The following is a 24,943-nucleotide window of genomic DNA, read 5'->3' as shown; positions in this document are numbered from 1 at the left end:
CCAGCCACTTTTAACCATGAACAAATTTCTCATTGCCAGTATTATTTTCAGATGCAGAATTAATTTTTTTAATATTTCACTATTTATCTGAACTCAAAACTAGTAAATATTAGAGAGGTTGAAGGAAATACTCTTTTTTTGTGGTAGTACAAAATTTCAAACTACTATGTGGATAAAAATGCTTTTCATGACTAAAAAAAGAGGTGAATAACATATATGTTCCCACAGTATTAAAAGATTAATAGATATTTTTTCACTTATTTTAGAAGGTTTACTTCCCTTAAACTGCAGATATAACCTTTTAATGCAAATAAAATAGATGACCTATATTGCTAGAATGTATGTTTACTAGCCCAATATCTCATTATTTCAACTTCATTTGGGATTATTATTATCCTTCAAGTTCACTAATCCAGTTGAAACTAAATGCAACATCTGGTTCACCCAACCAATGTTCTAATATGATAAAATGCAGTTGCAGATTCACAGGAGTCTTACAACTGTTAGCCATAAGCTAACCTAATATAAGTTTGTTTATATTATTTCTTTAAAGAAGCTATTAACTTAATTCTTCCATTTACTAAATAAGTTTTTGGCTTACTGGTAATCATAAAATGATGCCAATGTTCAAAACTTATAAAAAAAATGTATTTAAGGAATTGTAAATTTATAAGATTCCAGTTTTGATCAAAACAATCAAAGGATTATTCTTTATTTACCATCATCTTCACTGTTTTCATGAACAGAGAAATAATCTTCTTCTTCAGTAGTTGTTCCAATATCTGTTCCCTTTGACCTTCTGTGCATGGTCCTTTCCCTGATAGAGCTTCTTGCCTTCCCACGGGAGCTTCCAGAGGCTACACTCTGTTCATCATTGCTTTGTCGTTTGTGTGGTTTTCCAACTCTATGAAGGGATCTTGTTGACCCTGATGGTGATGGTGATATAGACATATGTTGAGAGCGAGGATAATATGGAGGTCCCATTCCATATCCTTGATGATGAGGTCCAAAAGGAAAGTAGGATCCTATAAAAATGATATAAGTAACTAAAATTCAAAAAAAGATAAACAAGAAGGTATTTAATGAAACATGCAAAAAAGTTTCTGGGAAAACTTACCAGAATGCGTGGATGTTATTGCTTGTGCTCATACAAGTTAATATAAAAAACAATAATTTTTTCTCAAAAATTAAATTAACAACAATAATGCCATCTAACATATTAATACTCCTTCTTAAAAGTAAAACAATATTTTCTACACTTCTACAATAATGAAAAAATAATTATTAAGTCATTAAAAATTGAAATATTGAAATCTGATATTTTTAAATCAGCATAAACATTTCATAATTTAAAACACACCTGGAACTGCCATTGGATCATACATCACACTTTGACTCCTTTTCATTCTACCATTCATGAAGTAGTCAGGGGCATGTTGTTGAGACATTCTACTTAATGTTCCATCTTTGCCTGGATGTGGTCTTCCAAATGGAATATTATCTATATGTTGTCCTCCAGATGTGCCCCATGAGCTGCCATAACACTGTGGACAGTTTGGGTGGAAAAACGTATGTCCATGGAAATAAGGATGACCGTGTGTGTATGGTGGGAAATGAAGATGTTGCTGAGGGTAAGATGAAAGGTCAGCTACACTCATACTATGTAACATCATTGAAGGCTGCTGCTGAATATCACTAATAAGTAGGAAAAATGTTTTTTTGGTCTGAGAAATGAGTGTATATCATGAAACAATATGTAAATATTTAAAGTTTGTAGATTAATAAACAAATACATTTAACAGAAACAACTGCTAAGCTATGAAACCACAACTTTGCATTATGTAAATTAAATACAGAGTTCTTCCCTAGATACCAGAAAGCTATAAAGTTTTCAAAAAATTTAATTGTAAAGATTTTATTTCAATAAATGGAATTGTTTAATGCCATAAATTTGAATATTCTATTATATTTACATTCAGTTTTATCATTAATTTCTTTTTAATGTATAAATTATTTATTGCTTGTTTTTACATGAATTTTAAAACAGTTTTTAAAAGACATAATAAAAACACTTCATTTGAATTTTAATGCCAAGCTGTATCTTACAAGCTTTATGACAACACTACCCAGTAAAATGTCATTAGAAATACTAAAATACTTATAAAAAGTTAAAAACAATTATATACTGAACAAATATGTTGTGTTCATACCTTCTCTGTATCACAGGACCAGATGACTGGTAGGGTTGTCCAAGGGTGCCAGCCCCAGGAGAGAAATTAGCTTGTGGTATATTAGCTGGAAAATCTTGACTCCAGAGAAAATTTGTTTCTTCCTGACCTTGTGTGTTTTCTGCACTTGTTCGTTCTGTTGCATGCTGGTGCTTTAAGTTCATACCAACAACATACTTATTAAAAAGAGTATAATCCACAACACAGCCCATCTCCTTCCTTGACGTTTATAACTAATTTTTATTTAAAAACTTTACAAAAAAGGAGTTTCAGCAGTTTAATGCAAGAAAAGCAGATCACTAAATATACACAATACAAAATAACAATTTAAAAATGTATATATTTAAGGTTTGTGTACAGTATTTTACAAATTATATTAGAGATTTTACTTATAGATGCAATAAACCATCACCTTGACAGAACATCATATGATAGAAAAAACTATGCAAAAGAAAAAAACAATTTTTAGGTGGTGATATTTTAAAAATGACCTAGTTAGTAAGCAACTGTATTAAGATTACGTTATTTGCTATACTGCTCAATGGTTTGGTCTTGCAACAATCAATATTTACTTTTAAAAAAATATTCTCACCATTTATTGAAAATAAACAGCAAAACATATAGTCTACCCAAGGGTTATAAAATCTCCTATATGCACAACAGAACCAACTAATTAACTGAGCATGGCTTAAACAGTTGCTATAATCAATGTAAAAAATAAGTTTATCCTAGTAGTCAATCACATAGTAGGCAGTTTTTACTAAAGTACTGCTCTACTACAATTAAATAATACATTGCATAGCAGAACATTCACATACAGATATTAGTTTAAGTGAAATTAATCTGGACATTTGTATCTTTTTACACTGATAACTTGTTATATCATTTAGAACTGGAAACAGGAAACAGAAAAAAATATCTGTTGATTCTTAAATATATGTCCAGTATAACATAATGCTGAACTTTTACTCGAATTATACATATTGTTCTTAATTAATCATTTTTGGCACGATTATAATTAACATGTAATTATTAATACAGCTGGGTGAAGTGTGGAATTAGATAATTATCAGGCTTATTAACTGACTACTAATCAATTACTAACATGAGAGATGATTAGTTGAAATAATGAAAAATAGTAATAACCAAAATCACTAGCTTCAATTAATTATTTTGTGAATCATGATGTTAATCAATTATTTAATCAAAATAATGATGATAATTCATAATAGCAATATTTCAATTACTTGAATAGTTGGAATAATCAAAAATATTTCATTCAGTGAATTATTTTCATCATATTAAATCAAGTTAATCTTAATTTTGATTGACTGATTGCTTTACACAACATTAATTGATGTAATTTATGTTCATGAGTAATCAATTAATCAAGTTAATGGCCAGGTTCTAATTATTAATGTTCTATCATAAATACAGTTTTCTTTTCATATTTTTAAAATGTTAACATAAAACATTAAAGACAATGGAAATCAACCATAATGTTTCAAGAAAAAAAAACAAAAAAAAACTCAAAGAAGTTTTATGTAAATCAATTGCTAACCACAAAGTTTGGTGATACTGGTTGGCTATGTCTTCTGATATTTAACTGAAAACCTGGAAGTGCTAGTTTGCTTCTTCTGTCTTCTGACGAGATATCTGAATGTGCTTGTTGGTTGTGTTCTCTATTTGTTGGTTGAAAACTCACAGAAACTTGCTGATTTTCTGACCATATATCTTTTGCCATTTGCTGCTTATACACTGTACTATCTGGCCGAGAATCTTGAGGAGTAAATTGGTCTTCTCTATTTTCTGTTTGAAATTGAGACTCAGTCTTAATTTCTGTCATAGTACGAGGAATTATCAGTTCATCTATGCTGTTTACTCTTTGATGAGTGCGTGGAAGAGTACGTTGTGGTAGGGATGGAGGATGTCCTTCATTACCTGGTACAATTATATATATATAAAAATCACAGCAAAAAACTTTATTTTCAAACTGCTTTGATAAAAAAAATTATCCTTAGTGTAACAGAACTTAATTTCTTTTGTTCTTTAAACTAATGAAGTAAAATGTAGCTGAATTCAGAAGTTATAATTTCCTATGCTGAAATTGTGTTTCTAATATGTACCTTCCTCCACACACAAGATTAGCTATTCTCATTCACTGCCACTCTCTGCATGCAAACATTTTCCTTACATATGCCACAACCCTTCTGTTCCCCCCTATTGCTGACCTAAAAGGAGCATAGTACACGATGCATGTGACTCCCTCAATGGGCCTTTATTGAACTATCACTTCAAAGTATATGGCAGAAAACAGGAGCACTGGGAGTGAGTTTTGTGAGAAGAGAAAAGTCCTATCAGAAACACATTTTCCCAATCAATTGGATTCTAGCTAAACTTGTGAGGTGAGAGAAGTACTGTACCCCCCAAAATGTCCAAAATATACATCTGATAGCTGAGAGAGTCAGACCTGAAGAGGGAAGCTGCACCACTTCTGAGCCAGACACATATTTTGCCCATGTGTGGAATGTGTAAGACATCAGGAAGGAAAATGAGAGGAGTATATCCAAATGAGAAAAAATGTGTTGAGAAAATGATCTTAATCAGAGAAAGATATTTTAACACAATCTTACAATGAGGAAAGCGAGTAAACAAGAATATGACACTGGATGTAGAATGGCTAGGGTGCTGTGGACTGTATTCAGCAAGGCAACTATGCCCAAAACCTCCTCATGGGGTACTAACATCTCTGTGAGGGTAGGATGAGGATCATATCATCTTTATCTAAAACCTTAAAACCAGGAAACTGAGAACCACTCTGATTCCAGAGTATGAAATAAGGATTATTCCTGATCTATTGATCCTGGAAGATGACATCTGGTAATAAAAGGATACCTATCACATTCAATCAACTCCCCCAACCATGAACTATCTAGAATCTTCCAAATGGCAATAATATCCCCATAAAAAGAGAAACTGAGTGACAGCCAAAGAAAGAACCAGAACAATCCCAGGTACCACTGGTGTGACCCACAACACAGATAGAAGAAATTCAGAGAGAAAGAGAGACAACATGGAAATCTGTTTGAGGACTTATGTTGACTGGTTCACTCCAAATTCAACACTAGGCCACAGAGTACTGACATTAGGATGAGGGCTCTCAATCAAAGGGGTGAACTGCATTTTCTACGGTTCAACTCTAGTGGCTGTGCAATTGGTATCAGGATTCACATCATACAGCAAAATGATGGCTCATCTACATCAGCACAACACCACTGTCCTACTCTTAACTGAGTGATTATAGCTATCTTTTTGTAGAACTCATTCAAGAGGGTGCCTCCACAGTTGACCACCCCAACAGCTTGTCACTGATGAGAAGGACTTCCATACTTCACAAGAAGAATGAGGGGTTGAGAATGTATTTCAGAGTCTGGAGGAGTGTCATCAACTGAGACAGTGCAGTTTAGTTGTTTGGTGTTAAGCACAAAGATACACAAAAACTACCTGTGCTCTGCCTACCACAAGTATTGAAATAGGTTTCTAATGGTGTAAATCAGAAGACATCCTGCTGTGCCACAGGAGGGTAAAACACTGCAATGGGTGATCACAAAACCCTATTTTAGAAAGTAGGCCATACCAATTCATTCAACTGAGGTATAGCAGGGATGAGCAAATGCTCCCTTCTGTTTCACCCATGAAGCCCATGAGTGATAGAGTCAGAACAAGCAAATTTATGAAGCAAAAGTTATGAGGTTATTCACCTACAAGAGATCTTGGGAAACACACCATCTCAACAAAGCCATGGAAGATAAGCATGGTTGTACAGTGAGGAATTTGAGTTAAATTATACTTGGACAGGCACTACCTACCATAGAGCAGGATTCATGGAATGAGAGGATAAAGAATGAGCCCCTGAAAAAAAAAAGCATTAATAAAGACTTGCCCAAGTTTAAAATCATACTGATGTCTGAAGAACAGCTACATGTAGAAGGTGAAACCCAAGGAAGCTGAAATTGCAATATGATGTAAATAATATGAGATAAATATGTTAGTTAGGGTTGGTTCACATGCTTAATTTTAGGATTTCCTCCAAAGGCCAATGAAGATAAGAAACACTGAGAAGATAACATGGTGAAATAGACTAAAAGGATCAAAAGATGAACCCAACTGGTGAGAATAGAAGACAGATCTCTATATGAAGAAGACTGCCACAGGTAAAAAGTTTGGAAAGGGAAGCACAGAAGTAAGCAGTGTGGGCAATATTGTAATGAAGGACACTCACTGGGCAAGAAATCTATCTAGATCAGGATGAGGGTGGAGATAAGAAATAGAGGGAAGGGCAATAGGTAAAAAGGAGGAGTTACCCTTTCAAACCACTGAGGTTTTGGGAAAGAAGGAATAATCTAGATAAAGGAGAAGATAACTGCAATGATAAAGTGTGCATAATGTCAACAGAAAACATGTTAGACCATTGACAATCACAAGTCAAAAGGAGAAGGAAATACAATTTAAGAACACAAGGAAACATTTGAATTGAGGTAAAGTAAGGAAATGGAGGACCATGTTGATATCATAATCCAGAAGAGTAGCATGATGAATCCAGAAGGATATATTAATAATGGTAAGAATGGGTGAGGCAAAGACTGTAGTAACAAGAAAAACAAAAGGTATGGGACAAGGCTTTCCACTAACCTGAAGTTGAGGAGATGAAAGACCTCCTGGTCTAAAAGCCGTATAAGAAATTTGGAGACACCAGCCACAGTTGGTCATGCAGCCAGAAATCCTCAAGCATAAGACCATGTATGAAAAACATTCCACTTTCATTAACATATTTCCATGGAAAAGTACATATGGATTGGATCAATGGAAGTAACAAGATCTCATTACCAAGAACCAGACAAAAGCCAAGCATGAAGACAGATGACATAAATTGCAGGATGTAAAACCAATGACTGAGCTTGATGAAGGAGGTCAGGTAATAAAGTAAGTGGTAAAGGAGAGAGTTGTTGTGTATGAGGAAACTACAGTTTAAAGCATGAAGACAGATGACATAAATTGCAGGATGTAAAACCAATGACTGGGTTTGATGAAGGAGGTCAGGTAATAAAGTAAGTGGTAAAGGAGAGAGTTGTTGTGTATGAGGAAACTACAGTTTAACTGGCCAACAGGAAGCAATCAAAAAGACCCAGCATGGGGTGGCATGGATAAAGAAAACTACCCAATGAAGTTATTGGATAGGAGGATAAGGATACAGTAATTGGTATAACCATTCATAGTTGAAAGTATCAATATCCAAAGCCTGAGAATGAAGTACTGAAGAATGCAAAGCCATTGGAAAACAAGAGGATAAAGGGGCCACTATATTGGATAAATCATATTAGGGTGGGGCAGATGATCCACCATGAAATTGAAAGCACCCAGGACATGACACATAATTAAACAAATGTGGTTTGCATAGACCCAACAGAGGAGATCCAATGTATGAAAGCTGAGGGATCTCAACCAGGTGTTACCTTGGTGATTTATATAAGCCACCTCTGTCATGGTGTTTGCATGGATCATCACCAGAAAATGTCTGATTAGAGGGAGGAAGTGATTCAAATTCTGACAGACAGCCAGAAGCTCCAGCAATAATGATTGCTCATCCACTGACCTGAAACCTCCTAGTAGTCAGCCCATACACCACAGCCCTAAAAGGATGCATTTGTAAAGAGGTCTAAATACAAGCAATGAGCAGAAAGTAGGAGTCCTGCCAAAGTGCAAGTCCTGTTCAACCACCAAATCAAATCAGATGTGAGGGAAGGAGGAAGTGTAAAAGGAGCATTCAAGGGATCCGAAACAAGATTCCAGTGACTGTGCAAAGTCCACTGAAGGGAACACATATGTACCTGACTTAAGGGGTCCAGTGGTGTCATAGAAGACCAAACCCCCAAAAACAACAGAACCTTACGTACAGGAAGTGAGGAGTAAGATAGGGCATGGAGAATAGACAATTCTATAGAATGGAGATGGACAGAAGAACATTGGGCCTGACTGAGGTAGATGTTAAAAAGACACCCAAATGTACAAGATATTGGGTAGGACTTCTCCAACTTGATTAACCAGCTATCCCAAGCATGCAAGTGAATAAAATGATGAGTATAACTGGCCAACTCCAGTTCCAAATGGGCTAGAAGAACCCAGTCATCCATGTAATAATGTAAATGCAGCTCCAAAGCATGAAGATGAAGAGCAAAAGCCCTTACCACCCAATAGAAAACATAAGGTGAAGAAGCCAGCCTGAAATATGGGACACAAAATGTGTACACCACCACATGATGGATGAACCAAAGATAGGAAGAAGACCTTGCTGAGATGGGGATATGCAGGTGAGCATTGGCAACATCTATCTTGGTCATCCATAGAACTGGAGAAAATGCCCCCTAGAAGGTGTAAATATAATTTTATAGTTAAATGTTGGAGATGAATGAAGTGATTAAAACAGAATGAATTGATGACAGGCCTCCAGTCTCCAGTTTATTTGGGAACAATAAAAAGATGGGAGTAATACCCCGGCAAATGAAGCAAAACAGGTTTGATAGCCTATTAAGTGAGTAGGTCCTCAACTATCTCTGAGAGACACTGGTAAATGATGGGATCCTGAAGGGAAGGAAAGGAAACAGGCACAGGGACAAGAGAGGTGAGGCAAGAAATGGAATCTCAAATCCTACCTATAAAACTTGAAGAACCTAGATATTTAGTGATGAAAGGATGTTAACAATGAAGAAAGGCTGCAAGTTAAGCCCCCACAGGACCTGTACCCACCTGGTAGTCCCCAGAACTGTTGACAATGTATTATGCAATTTTGAGAAAACTGATGAACCATGGCATCTTGAGAAGGAGGAATTAGTAAAGGCTGGGAAGGGGGAGGATGAGAAGCTGGAATGGGTGCCATGCTTGGCTCTGACTGAAATAAATGAGTTACCAGATGAGAAATGATAGACTGTTGTTGGACAGACACCACCCAAGATTTCAATGACTCCAGGACTGTATCGAAGATGAAACACCCTAAAAATTGAGCTATATGCAAATCCCAGAGATGAGGTGCAGGTAAATGGGATCATGATAAAACAGTGCCTCAATCCAGAAGGTTCAAACAACAGAGAAATCATGCTTGTAATGCCAGAGCCAAAAACAACAAATAAGCCAACAGGAATGTAAAGAGGAAGAGGATGTCCCAAGAAAATCCTTCAGAATTTCTCTGGAGAGCCTAATATAGAAGAGAAATCATGGAAAGATTCTGCAAAACAGTCAAGTTGGTAAGATGTGGGCAGGAAAACTGAGATTGGATAAAACAATGAGGGAATTCGAGGTCCACCTCCCAAATAGGTAAAACAGAACCCAAATAGTTGTTGGTCAAGATAAAAACAATTTGATCCTATGCCTTTGGGGAACAAGGCATACTGACACTATCATTCAACTAAGAGGGAAATTCTTCAGCATGAACCGAAATGTCAGGGGATGGGAGTAAAACCAAACAGGGTAGGGAAGAATGTTCAGGAAGTAAGAAAGATCAAGATAATTAGAAACACAAGTGAAGGATAAAACATCATGTATCTGAGATATAAAGTATGTAAAAACTGTGAAAGGTCAAGCTGAATCTTCAGGTAAGGTACAGGAAGACTGTAAATTCAAAGAGTGAAAACAGGTGATCAAAGCCCTCATAAGCCTGCTCATTTACAAAAGATTCAGAAGGACATGGAACAGTGTCTGGAGATAGAGGTCGACCCATACATTCAATCTCCCTACAAATAAGTCTAGACAAATCTCCTATTTGGCTGCCCACACCTGAAGCCTGTGACAAAGCATCTTGTAACATTGACCTTGGATTTCATTCTGCAATAGTTGACAACTACAAATGAATGAAATGAAGGCAACTAGAATAAAAAATAAGAACTAGAATCCAACAAAAAAACTGGATAGGTTAAAAAAATAACCACTTCAAAAAATAACAAAAGCTTCAAACTGTAATCAAGTCTTAAAAGGAAGACATCTGAGTACAAATGCTACCAAACAAGAAGTAATAGTTGGTAGAAGCACATAGAGTGAGTCACATGAGTGTACTATGCTCCTATTGATGGAGTAGTGAAGCATGATGATTTGCATGAGAGACACATTGAAATTACTTGATTCTAATAGAGGGGGGGAAGCAGAAGGCTTGTTGTGTGCAAAAAGAAAGATGTTGCATATACAGAGGGCAGCAATGAACAAGAATAGCTAACCTTGTGAGAAAATGGAAGTACTGTATAAGAAATATTTTCTTCAAAATTATATTCAATATCCTGTAAAGAACAATTTATGTGACATATAGTAATGCGATCTATATAGAGACCACACAAGTCAAGACTGTTATGTGCTGAAATAAACTTCCAAATATAACATGCATCCAATCTTCAAAATTATATAGAAAGGGAAACACTTAATGTGTAACAAAAAATATCTTTAGGGCCTACAGAAAAACAATGGTTTAAAACTGAGTGCTTTAACAATTTCAATTCTAAACAAATTGTTTCTTTAATGTTTTCACATTTTTTAATTGTAATGAAAAGAGCAAAACATAATAACTTTAAAAGTACAAGAACTGTGAAATTAAGATAATTTGTCATGTATTCTAATACCACATGTGGTAAACTAAGTTAAAAGTCTTACAAAAACCTTTTAATTCAAATTTTAACATTGAACTATACTGAATTTTAAAGTTTTTAAACATTTACAATTTTAATAATGGTAACAAGGTGATATATATTTGTTTTTAATGTATTTAATAATCTTATACATTTTTAGTGTGGTACATTTATCTTCTTTAAAAAAAATTAAGTTGATATTTCATTAATTTTGTAGTTTTCACTAGTGAAGAGCAAATAGTTCTTGAGGAGTAACCACCAAAACTACAAAACCAATTAAAGTTTGAAAAATAAAGATGAAATTTGTACGTTTTGTATAACAGAAAAGGATTTAAATATTTCTTACCATGGTGTCTTGTCATTTGAGGTTGGTCAGACATGACACCTGATGCCTGAAGAGTTTCACCACCTCCATCAATTGAGTCTTTTGGTGTCGGTGGCAATGGACGACTAGCCATAAATCGCTTCAAACTTCCGAGTTTATTTGACCAGGAGAACTCTTTTCTAGGAAGAAGAGGTGTCTGCAAAAGTAGAATATATCATATAAGAAAAACTAATAAACTCTAATTTTAAATTAAACTGCTATAATCTACACAGAAACCCTATAAATGCACACTTTCTTTGTCAAAAACTATATAACAAATCTGGATGTAGAAAGTTGTCAATGATCTAAAGGAGAGAAATAGCACTTCACATAAGTTTGTAGAACAATGCAATTCTTATAATTTGATTTAAACAAGCTATTCAGGTTCTGTATTCTAACTATACAAAGAAACAAACTATGCATATAAACAAGAGAGCAGAAGCTCTTACCTCAGCAGTAGAACTCCTACCAATTGTTCCAAAAATTGTTTTTTCCTTTTTCTTTCGAGGGGGAGGAATTGGCATTTTGGAAGGATCTCCACTCAAAATTTGTGTAGAGTGTGAGGGAAGGCGTCCTCCCCCATCAACTAGACTATCAACAGCACGTCGTAAGTGAGATTTCCTTTTGGGATGTCGATGGTACATATCATCACAAGAAAGGCAAAAAAGTTGCATGTTACATTTATCACATCGAACAGCTGGTGATGAACATCCACAGAGATCACAGTGCCTCCCACCTCGTGATCTTCCTATAAATGGTTGAAAACAATAATTTTGAAGAAGTAACTTTAATTTGAGAGCAAATTAACATTGTCACTGTAATATCTGTAAACATTTGCTTCATTTGAACAACTAAATCTAGTATCATGACTACTTTAAACAACTTACGACTACATTATCTGAATGTTTTGATATATAACTGAACAGATTTTGCAAACTTTTCAAACATTAGTTTTTATCCCTGTTAACCTATGATACACATCTGGTCATCATCTGGAGTTCAATGCTCTTGTAATTTAGAAACAAACCAAGCATATATAGTTCAGAATTTAACAAAAATATGCAGTTCAGAGTATTGTCCAAATTGTTCACATTCTTTAATTTCAGTTTGTGCAAATACAAAAAATTATATATACATAGCTGCTACCTAATTTACATCTAGAATTTAGTTCCACACACACATGTCATAATATTTTCTACTACAAATTCACTAGTTAAAAATGGAATAATTTAAATCCCACAGACTTGCTTTATAAAGTGTCTTATATTTATCTCCACAAATAATTTCAAAAAATTACAAAGTTTAGTGTCTGTATCAGTTGAGTGAAAATCTATGGTGTTACCATTATTGTGCCCCTGTATTGTTGTTAGTGTTATTTAAGATCTGTTTTTATTAATGTGTTGATCTTGTTATGCTTTATAATTTCTGATTATAATATAATTTAAGAAATGTTGTTCTACTAGTGTTGATCCTCTTGGGTTTTATGAAAAATGTTTATATTGTAATACATTGATTTGTTTGGCTCTAGGATTCCAGAATACATCAAGAGAGAGTTAATAGCATTTATATATATTGTAATATATTGCTTTGTTGCATTTTAGGATTCCAGAAGACATCATGCAGAGAGTTAACAGCATTTTAAAAGAATGATTTGTGTATGTGATGACATATTGCCAAAAAGGTAGGCCTTATTATCATGGGTGATATTTTTGAAATGTATGAACTGGTTCATGGCAAGTTCTAAACTATTCAACAGTGTTATTTTACACAAGTAATTGAATGGTTGGAGGGATGCCACAGCTATTTCCTTAGAAGGAGAAATTCTTAAAAATAATGCAAAACCATAGGAAATAACATTTTATGAGAAAGTGTTTTCATTGCTTACACAATAATCTAAAAAAACTATAGCAGGGAATTTAAAAAAAGTAGTAGGGATTAGTCTGGGATGTGGTTTTAAAACTCACTACTTTTTTAAAATGTCAAAGTTCTCTTTAAAGTAATACCCTTTTATTCACAAGAACATTACTGGGATTAGCTTAAGGCTGTTCTTGAGGCTAGGCATACTTATTAGTACCAATAAAAAGGTAATAAACAAAGATTTGAAGATTATGAAACCTCAAAAGTTAACTTTTTCACCTGAATATATATGTCAAACGTTTAGCTATGTTCCTTGTGAATCTGCCAGAGAGATTTGGATGCCACTAGCATTGAAACAACTCCCACCAAATTTCAAGTGATTTCATGTGAAATGTGCTGGTGCATGGGAATTAAATCCCCTTGTGCACTTGCAATAACTTCATTCTTCCATAATGCAAGAAAAAAAGGTGCACCAGAAGTGTGTAGAGGTACCTACCACAAACATATTTTCAGGTAATAAAAATATTAACTTCTAAACCACATAATTCACCTATTCACACAGTTTAGTTAGGATCCTAAATCGAATTGATGAAATGTCAGTGCAAATCTTACCTAGATGAGTTCTCTTCCAAAAATGCTCAAAAGTAGCACCTAGAGTGTGGCACCTGATGGAAGGAGCTCCATAGGCACACACCTATGGTACACCTCATCTTGTCTTGGCCAAGATATATCATTCACATGGAAAAGAAAGGGGGAAAGAGGTAAATGAACTACATTTGTTGCATAAACAGGCTAAATGAGAACACAACTGTTGAAGTACTTGCACACAAAGTAGCAAGACAATCAATACACATAATGTGGCTTGGATGTATTCAGACCATACCCCATATGTTTATCTCAACTCTGTTGACATTTCATATAGGACAAACTCCAGCAGTAGTACAAGAGCGCATTAGTTTGTATTATGGATTCACGTGCACCATGAGCCATACTCCAGCTATGGGAGGAAGGCACATCAAACAAATATTATGGTACTGTAAGTGCAGAGGAAGGCACTGTATTATGCAGTATGGTTTCATATGTAATGTGGGCCCACCTTAACTCTACTGAATATGATCTGGCTGTGTGAGAAGGGCACAGTATTATAGTCTGTGCTCACTTCAACTCTACTGACTAGACTCAGGCTGAAGGAGGAAAGTACAAGTGATATGAGTTATGTGTTAAATTTTCATGGTATTGAAGCTCTTCTGAACAGCCTTATCTGTTGAGTTTAACTGGCAAAGTTTCTTCCATTGCCCCAGTGGCTAGAAACTGGTAAGTGGCAAGGGTCTCCCTTGCTCTACTTGAAGAAAATAAAGGGAAAGGGATTTGTGGTGTAGAAATGTAGAAAAAATGCCCAGATCCACGTCAGTCCCATTCCAGCATAAAAATTTCTTTTACTGGAGTCTATACAACTGGTGTCTGAGAAATGGTTTTTGAAATCCACAAGCACAAGCTAAAAAAGTAGACAGAACAGTTCTCAGATGCTGGATTTTCCATAAAAGAGGTACTGTCTGGATTGGATAATTCAATAAATATGTAGACCATGGGGACACCTCAAGGGGTCTTGCAGAGCACCCCAACTTGCAAAGAACACAGGAAGAGCCAAGGTAGATGATATGAATGCTTTCCATTATCCTGGTTCAATGCAGATTTTGGGTAAGTATACCCTGAGCAGCAACACTAGCCACCTGGCAGGAACTAATGAAATAAAAAGAGGATTCTGAAAAATAAATATTACATATTTTTTCTCAAAAACAGTAGGGTAATTGGAGAATGGTGACCTATGAAAACCAAAAATCAGCAGAAGATAAAACAGTCAGAAGACATAGAGAAGGACATGAATTTGTGCAGAATCAACCATCTGCCCACTGGGCATGGGATCATTCAAGGGCAGGTGAAGAAAAGATTGAAGCAAGTGAAAAATGTAAAATAGTCTGCAAGCATCCATATTATGAGATAAGCACATCAACCAAAGGAGTTTACAGACTCGTCTAGCAAGGGTAGAAGAAGAAAGGTGTTTGGACAAAGAAGAGTCCCAGATTAGGGACAGAGGAAGAAACAACACATAGTGCTGAGAAAGGTAAAATGCCATGGAAAAGGCCTTCCAACAAATAGTAAAGGTAGAGAGTGATCAATCAACCATTGATGAATAACCAGGTAAAAAGGCAGAAAGGCCGTTTATGGTATGATAGCCAGGAAAAAGGAGTGACAGTAAGACAAGTGATAAAAGACTTATCACAATCACTGACAGACAAGATAGTAGAAGAGCAACAGGAAAGCAACAAGACAGTTGCCACACAATTAAAATGTAAAGCCCAATGGGTGACAATTCAGACAAATTCCATGAATGAGGATGGATGAAGTAGGGATGCATGAGGGTAAAGCAAGAGAGATGGGATATTAGAGAGAGAAGAGGAGGGGGTCTGAATGTCAAGTGGACCAATATAAGTGTAGTCAGAAAGGTGCTGATGATAGGAACAAAGAAGGCAAGTATTGTGTACAGATGAAGACCAGATGGAAGAGACAAATAGGGAATACAGAAAAAGGTAAGACCAGCCCTTGCTGAGATATCATTAGTCAGTGAAAAATAGAAGAAAAAAGCCAAATGTTGAAAAGTGGCAAATGTGTCCATATAGAGCATGTCCACCAGGATAAAACCCACAAAAGACTTGGGGATGTAGGGACCACTCTGCTGATAGAATGAACACTGAAGAGAAGTAGCCTGTTGTCAAGATTTAAACTCCTGGCATGTGACAGGCAAGAAGACCAACATAGTGTGAATGGCCTCAAAAAGGTATTTCCAATGCTCAAAAGCAAATGATTCTGGAATTTGGGATTATTAAATGGTTGGTTCAAGAAATTGCCATGGAATAGTTTGAGTGGAACATGATAAAGTGATCCACTAGTAGGAGCAGGAATGGGAGCATGTCAGTTGAAAACAAAAGGGTCAAGTGTGTTGTGGTAAGATGAACACTTTTCCAGCATCCAAACTTTGTAAGTCCTGCTCACATCTAGAAATGTAAAATTAGTGAAATATACACTATCCTGTACCATTTGCTGATGAAGTCATCAGCAGAAAATGAGAGCAACAGAAGGAGATGCAATGGGTACTCACAGAATTGTATGTGTGTAATAGTTTTGCAAGAGTGTCAAAACGATGAACACAAAATATGTGTGTAATAGTTTCTAAAATTAGGTGGGAATTGTCTCAAGGCTAGTAGCATGCAAATCTCTCTGGTATACACATGAAGAAAGTCCTACTTACATCTAGAAATGTGTCTCAGTCAGAAAAGTAAGCATTTAAGAAAAGAGAGATCTGATTTGGGAGTTATTATGGAAACACCAGAAGAGTATGGGTACACTATAGTCACCCAAACAATTGTTCAAGGAGAAACTCACAAACAGTGACTCCAAGAATAAAACTCTTAGGTCCACAACGACCACTGTAGGAGACACAAAAGTGACTGCCCCAAAGGAATGAAATGTTCCAGGGAAGCTAGAGTGAAAGGATCCTATGCACAAAAAGAGAATGAGAAGGGTAAAACTTGAAGACTAGATATGAAATAGCTCACAACCAAAGAGGAAAAGACCTAATTCAGTCAAGGCAAGAGAGGAAGAAAATGTCCTAAAGTACTAAACACAGAGTAAGAGTGCAAAGGAAGTAGAATCCTAGGATAGCCCCTCCAAACCAAATATTCACCTGTAAAAGATGGGAAGTGGAAAAAGGAGAAACACTGAAGAATAAGCTAACAGGAAGAAACAGTCCAAGAAAAGGAATGCCAGCTACAGGATGTGAATATGGCAAGTGAAGACCATATAATACCAATGACTACACATGGGGTCAATGCTTAGTCTATGGAAGAGCAAGGAATTTAACAACACAAAATAGATGGTCAGAAAATATAAAACAAGTAAAATACAAGTTGAAGATGATGTGTAGGAAGTTGCCTGACATACTGACCAAGGCCAACCACAGATTGGATGGAAAAGGCCATATATAGAGTCCAGAGAGAGGACAAAATGAAATGAGAAGAGGAGGAAAATAAGGTGTAAAAACTGATAAGCAGTTTTCAGGAGAAAATGAGAGCAACAGAAGGAGATACAATTGGTGCCCACAGAATTGTATGTGTGTAATAGTTATTAAAATAAAATAGAGTGTCAAGCTAGACTTGTGACAGAGACAAGACGAAAAAAAGAGGAAATTCTGGAATCCAGTATGGGAAGATTATGAGGAAAATGATCTAGACCTCCTGCCTGGGAGTAAAAGGCAAGGTCAAGAAAGAGGTAAAAGCTTGGAAAGATAATGAGAGCAGAAACCATATAACATCAGTTCAGGACACCAGGATGAAAGGAAAACTGAAACATCCATGAAAAGAAAGTTAGCCAGATGAATAATAAATATACAAAAAGAGGGAGTGTGTTTTTCTTATGACAAGGCACATCGGACTATCTACTCTGTCCACTGAGGGGAATGGAATCCCTAGTTTTAACATAAATCTCAAAACTTACTGCTGTCCTATCAGGAAACCAAGAAGAAAGTATAGAGGAATATAACCCAACCCAATAAGTCATGAAAACAGGGAAACACACAAAGGAATAGGGAAAAAAACAGAACAGGCCAAGCAGACAAAAAGAATGTCTACAAAAACCCATATGAAGCATGGATAAGTGTTGCAAATAAAAGACAAATTTTGGGGAGGGAATACAGGAGAGCCCAATCCCTAATATATCCAAATAGATACCAATGAGAAGACACTGAGAGAAAGCAAGGAAGTCTACAAGTTAGGACAACAATGAGTCACAAACATGTGGAGGATGAAGAATTTAAGTATGATAACAAAGCTATTAGGGAAAAGAAACAGTATAAATCCTAAACTGAAACAAGGAGATAAGACAAGGTAAACCCCAAGAACTATGAGTCATGAGGAAAAGTGATAAGAATAATAAAAACCACAACCAAATGATAAGGAAAGGGACACATCTGAAAATGAAATCTAGAAAGGAATTAGAAGGTTAAGATCATTTCACAAAAGAAAGATACTACTCAAAGCAAATCAGGTTAAGGTTGTATTCCATTACATTATTTAAACTGAGAAAAGTGAAATTTAGCTGATGTGAGGGTAGTAGGAAGTTTAGAAAGCATGTGGTAATCATGAACTCTTTAAACAATATCTGCAATGTCCCTGACAGTTAATGAGCATTTAGAAGCCACAGCAGAAATAAGGTCTAAGTGTGAACAATATCTTTCTCTCAGGACACAGTACAAGTCACCTTGATTTCAGAATTCAAGATAAAAATTAAAGCTTTTGAAACAAAAGCTAAAGAAAATGAATATCAAAGTTTTATCAATGATAAACATCTTGATAAATTGAACTCAACAAGAAATTAAAACTCATCCATTTAACATAATACTGAGGAGAGGAATGAAGTTATCACAAGCATAAGTGCAAAGGAAGAGTTATTGCACAAGGAGGTATATTATCCTCCTAGTGATGGAGGGCTTTTGTTGCATGATGACATCATTATATAATTGTGAAATTCATGTGAAATTAGATTGGAATTGTCTCAAGGCTAGTAGCATGCAAATCTCTCTGGCAGACATGTGAAGAAGATTACTAAAAGTGCATAAGGATGAATTATTTGCTTGAAATCAAAGGTTTAGAAGTTCCCAGCCACCGTTCATAATCAGAGGCTTTCTGCAGAAGAAACATGATCAAAGCAACTGGATCATAGTGATTCCATTCAACAATATTAGTAATATACCTGTCAAAGTCACTGATGTAGTTCCAAGAGAGTTTAGTATCTTTATTATGCTTTAGAGTGATATTAGGTGCCAACATGCATATAAGAGGGAGAATATGTAAAACTTTGCCATGATTTGTGGTCTATTACTGGCCTTGTTGACTTTTTCACAACAGTTCATTACAGTGAAAATTGTGATGACAGACAAAACAATGTAGTCATGGCATTAGGTATTCATTACTAACAATGGAGAAAGTGGCTTCAAGGTGAGCAGATGATCTGGAATATTGTATTTATGAAGTATGACTAACCATTAGTATATGAACATCATGGTAAATATATTTTATGACAAGACTTTGCACTGTAATTGTTGTATTTTGTGATTCTTGGTTACAATGTTGTACTTGAATTGTGTTTCTTTCAGAATAAGTGATCATATTATATTTGTGTTATGTTACATGATTATCAAATATCTTACTTTCCTTTAGAATATTTGTGATAATTGAATTTTTGCATCTCCTATGAACAGAAATGAACCTAAAAACTACTACATGCTAGGTAAGTGTTCTGTTACTAAGCTAATGACTTAACCCACTAGCTGTTGTTACAGAGACACTTGTTAATATTGAATCTAAACATATTAAATATATGAAACAAAAACTTTTCAAAATTTCCAATTTAAAGCCTGCTAAGCCCAATCTAGATCTCACTGCACAACAATTTTTTTGAAAAGTTTTGCTTCCTGAAAAGTTTTTGCTGATTGTGACAGGTACCTGGTGGGTATGCACAAATATAGTTTTGGTATTGCTTCATCATGCAGGAACTCTTAGAAATAGACAGTTAACTGTTTACCAACAATAACATATTTAATTGCATTTATGTTTCTAATATGCTATTAAGTTAAACATAATTAAAAGTGTTTTGCTCCTGATTTTCGTTTGCATTAAATGTTCGGTGCATCACATTGCAGTGTCCAACAGTAGTCAGCAAGTATTGATGGATTCCAGTTGACCTGATATCATTTTTACATTGTAGCAATGTCCTGGTGAAACAAAGAGTTCGATGGAATGGTACCTGATGAGCAAATTTGGATGTGAATTTCGTGATCAGCAGCCAAAATTCTATAAGGGACACCCAACAGTGTTCAAGAAGCAAAAACTTTGTTGTGCAGTGTCATGTACTAATCCAGTTTTTATGTGTTATTTTCTATACCCTAAATTGAGGATGCTATCTGCTGTTCTATTGAATAGTTGTATTGTGCCCCAAACCACCCTCAGTATGTTATTAACTTTCACATGAAGCAGGAAATAATCTAGATCCCAGTGATCCAATTTTATACTTCTTCAGTTGTAAAGAGGAAGTGTGGATTTTCAAGAGTAGTTTTGTACTTTCAAACAGATTTTGTTTTAACTCTAAAGGAAGCAGAATATACCATGAAGTCTTGTTTTGTATTCATGTTCTTTTTTATTGTCTTTCATTTCTTATACAACAACAAGAGATCTCAGTTCACTTTAAAATGCAGTTTATCTTTGATCCAGCATAATTTTATCTCTTTATTATCTCTAATGATGACTATTTTATGTTATAGAACAGTAATCTTTTACCTCGTAGGTGATCAATCATGCTTTAAAAAATATTTTTCTAACTTTGCAAACAATTTTTGTTCCTTTTTACAGTAAATCTTCTCCCTTTTATTCAGCTGGGTACAGTTCATTATTCCTATCTTTTAATGTACTAAATCTACAAGTCTTTCATTGTCATGAGTGATAAATTAATTGTGTACTTTATCCATTCTAATAATATAAATTTTAACTACAACAAAGGATCTATTGGTTTACCTAGGCCATTCCATCTATTAAGCTAAATTATATTAAAAAAACAAAAAACAATCAAAACCAGCCCTTTGTCATTCTAATATTTATTTAGCCTGTTTCTAAACTCCCTTAAATTTACTGCATCTTAAAGTAATGCATTCCAAATACCAATCACCTTGTTAGAAACAGTGAACAATTAGCCAAAGATGGCTCCTTCTATACCAAATTTATGTTTTGTCTTCTAATCCTACAGTTTATATCATTTAATTAAAAGAAAAGATGTACTGATGCTTTTCTTTTCAAGCAAATCTCCTCTAACTTTTCTTTCTCTTAAGAGAAAACAAGTTAAAATATTTTAATCTGTCTTTGTACATCAACCTTTCCATGCTAGGCATCATTCTAGTAGCCCAACTCTTAACCCTTTCTAATAATTCAATGTCCTTCCTGAGGTAAAGAGCCAAAGACTGAACACTATGTTCCAAATGTGGAATAATTAGCAACTTATTCTTCTTAATTCAACTTATATTCAGTATTCCTATAGATACAACTTGAAAACCTATTTTCCCTACTTCTAGCACCACAGTGCTATTCACTGTCTGGATGACTTAAGCAACTGATCAAACCTTAACACCAAAATTCTTTTTTTCACCATAACATTGTAAGGTTATTCCCATCAAAACTATACTTAAATACAATTTATAACCTACATTCATTATCTTGCATTTGTTATAATTACAAGCCATCTGCTATCTATTTGTCCTTTTCACTAAACGATCTAAATCAGCAGCATCGTCATCCTCACAACCAGCAACACCCAAGACCATGACAACATCAGCAAATTTAAGGAGTTTATTGATTATTCCTTTATATATGTCACTGATGTAAATTTAAAGGAGCAAAATTTCTAACATTGAGCCCTGAAGATCCCACTTATAATATGAAACCAGCTTCACTAAACTCCATTTATAACATTTGCTTTCTTCTATCCAGGTACTTTTCTATCCAATAAACCAATTTATACCCACACCTACAAGGATAAATTTTAGCAAGTCTCATCAAATGCTTTCAGAAAATGCTAATATACTAAATTTACTCCCTTATCTTTATCTATGTAGCACTAATCTCTTTAAAGAATCAGAACAAATTAGTAAGGAAAAGTTTTCTCCTAGTGAAACCATAATTACTATCTAACATTTTAAATTTTGTTAAACAACTTTGGAAATCATCTTTAATCAGACTTTCAAAACTTTTTTTCAACCATTAAAATAAGTCTAATAGGTCTATAGTCTTTGGCATATCACATAATATGTTAACCTATTGTGTATTAACAGTCTTGGTTATAATGTTACCTCATGATACTTACCTATTTCACTGTAATGAGTAAATCATCTAGTGCTTTAAGATTTTGAATGTTTATATTAATTATAGTTAAACAACAATGTACTCAGTTTATTCTGTTCTGGATGGTTTATCACTGTCAACTTTTTCACTTTTCTGTAAACAACTGTGTACAGTGCTTATGGTTCCTCATACATTAAAGTCATGTTCAATTAGCAGTAGACTACTAAGAGCATAAAACAGAGAAAGACAGAGCTACATGTAGCTCAATAAAGAATTTAGCTTACATTATAGTATAAAAAAACAACAAAACAAAATCATTAAACACATAACAAAGCATGCTTTAATTCATATAAATAATGTAAATACAATAAGACAAAAACAGTCAAAGGAAAGATAACATAAGATAAAATAAAATATACATTTTAAAATATATTACATATTTGTAGAAAGACAATTTGAGTTTATCTTCATATTTTTACTTGTTAAATTGTTTTTCCATTCCATTTCAGTTAAATTTATCTAAAGATGTACTTATTTTATTGTTTGATAATTTAGTGATTCATGTGGTAGTGTACATATTGTTCTGTTATGACTACATGTTGTAATCTTTATTCAGAACTGCAGTTATGCTAATTTGTAGATAGTTTCGAATACCTAAGTTATAGCAGTAAAACATCATGATAGGTGATTTCTGAAACTTATTGGCACTACTGAAAGTATTTTTAAAACATTTGTTTTCAAAACTTTAAATTAACAAATTAAATCTTTAATCACAGAAAAAGAAAGTTATGTTAAATTTTAAACTTATTCTATATTAAAAAAATAGATCACAAACACTGAAAATGTAAGTATTTATGTTTTTCAACATGAGTATGCATGCAATGAATATTTAAACCAAATAGATAATTGAAACATTTGAGTAAAACTTTCTAAGTGTTATTTGCCATATTATTCATACACATGAAATACAAACTTAAAACTAAAATAGTTGGCATTACATTTTATTATTACTTCAAAATATTTTTACTACAAGTTTTTCTGAAGTTGTCTTTGTTTCTATATGCTAAGTTTTTAAACGTATCTTTTACTTTTTATGCAGAAATATCTTTTAAAACATAAAATTCTATTTTTAAATATTTATTAGTGAGATGAACAAATCTTAGTGTAAATCTTTAAGTCTTTTTTAACTCATCTGCTATTAATATAGAAACAAACTTATGTATATGTTGTATCCACAAGTGGATACATATGTGGATAAAATAGTTTTACAAATTAAAAACAGCACCATAAAAAAAAGACAGAAGGTAGGCTAAATCTCAAAGAAAGAGATTCATCTGGAGTAAATTTCCTACTTGTTTCTGGTTTTCTACACTTCTATTCAACATACCAAACAAGAATAAGAAATCAACCTACAACTCATGCAAGCTAGTACACAATGCCATATGTAAGCCCCTCCACACCCTTATTACAAAGCAAATTAAAGGCCAGAAATGACATTCAGTTAAACAACATCAACCAATTAAGAGCACCAATACAACTTAACACAGTAAAGTTTTTATTTTTGAATAGCTGACAAATACTTTAATAAACCCATAAAATATAAAGTATTCATCCATGTTTATTCATGTTAGAATAAAAAATCTCTTCTGAGTCTTTTGTTGTGTAAATATATTAGTGATAATAGAGAGATTAGCTGCACTTCTTTTACTCATTTGATTGACATTAACAGTGCTTTCAACTTATCTTAAGAAAATATAATTGTCAAGTATTTAATAATACTTTAATAATAATCATGAAACAAAATGAGAGTCATAAAAATCACTCATTTAAAATCATATTTGAAGCATCTGAATAGTGACAATGACTATTTCACTGTGTTAGCTGAATAAAACTAAAACTTATTGTACTTATAAAGCTGCTGAAATCACTATGCAAATGTTAATGAAGTAAATCAATATTTCAGCATTTATATGAATTTTCATTTAAGTAAGCAACTGACTTTTTCAGACAAGCATACGCAAAAAAGACATCTTAGTGCTCTATTTTTTTCACAGAACTCCTATGGATGGGGTCCCAATTATTCTGTTCTTGTGTCTGAAAAAGGTGCTAGTATATATATATATATATATGTTAAAATTAGATGGATAATACATTACTTTGGGCACATAATTATATTTGAGAGTTGTTTAGTATAGATCCTTATGAGTAAATTGAATCAGGTATTTGTCCTCCCCATGCCTGGTACTGTTTGCATATGGATATTTAACTAATAAAGATGAAAACCAACAAGTATAATAAAATTTATAAAAAACAAATAGAGACCAATATATGCATAACCTAGCCACGTATAGTGATAAAGAAAGTTTTAAAACTACAAAAAAGTATTGAATCAAGAAATTCAAACAACAAAACTGCATTACTTAAACTTTTTAAAAAATGTATCCCTACTTTGGCTCATACTAACATAATTACAATGATTTGGAAATGTATATATAAAAGTTTTTGAATTTTAAGTAACTCAGTTTTTGTATTTTTGACTTTCTCATTTCAATACTTTTTGTAGCATTAAAACTTTCTATGTCACTATACCTAACTAAGTTACATATATATATATATATATATAGACTCCTACCTGTCTTTATAAAGCTTTAATTTTTATTATACTTGGATATATATATATATATATACATTTAGAAGTATATCTTCATTTATTTTTATCATAGTTAATAGGTTTTTTCATATCATACTTTATGTTTGTTTTGAAATTTCACACAAAGCTACATGAGGGCTAACTGTGCTAGCCATCCCTAACTTAGCAGTGTATGACTAGAGGGAAGGCAGTTAGTCATCACTACCCACTGCCAACTTTTGGATTACTCTTTAGTAATAGTG

The 24,943-nt window shown here is 33.9% G+C and overlaps 1 protein-coding gene across 8 annotated transcripts in view; it reads right to left on the bottom strand.

Moving 5' to 3' along the window:
- LUBEL (Linear Ubiquitin E3 ligase) overlaps nucleotides 1-24,943 on the bottom strand; it is a 91,089-nt gene that overhangs the window by 52,934 nt on the left and 13,212 nt on the right. For 7 of the 8 annotated variants that reach the window (XR_013026812.1, XM_076496575.1, XM_076496605.1 and 4 more), the window contains 6 exons: nucleotides 11,705-12,003; nucleotides 11,238-11,412; nucleotides 3,790-4,169; nucleotides 2,211-2,380; nucleotides 1,361-1,695; nucleotides 720-1,025 (listed from right to left, as the gene is read on the bottom strand). Coding sequence is in view for 7 of the 8 variants with exons in the window: in XM_076496575.1 (XP_076352690.1) it covers nucleotides 720-1,025; nucleotides 1,361-1,695; nucleotides 2,211-2,380; nucleotides 3,790-4,169; nucleotides 11,238-11,412; nucleotides 11,705-12,003 (1,665 nt within the window). In the remaining variant the exon portion in view is untranslated. Of the gene's footprint in view, nucleotides 1-719; nucleotides 1,026-1,360; nucleotides 1,696-2,210; nucleotides 2,381-3,789; nucleotides 4,170-11,237; nucleotides 11,413-11,704; nucleotides 12,004-13,724; nucleotides 15,496-24,943 lie in introns of those variants that run through there. The other variant, XM_076496609.1, reaches the window with a different exon arrangement.

The sequence above is a fragment of the Tachypleus tridentatus genome, chromosome 1, assembly GCF_004210375.1.
Source record: "Tachypleus tridentatus isolate NWPU-2018 chromosome 1, ASM421037v1, whole genome shotgun sequence".
NCBI classification, from domain to species: domain Eukaryota; kingdom Metazoa; phylum Arthropoda; class Merostomata; order Xiphosura; family Limulidae; genus Tachypleus; species Tachypleus tridentatus.
This window is presented reverse-complemented; position numbering and strand designations above follow the sequence as displayed.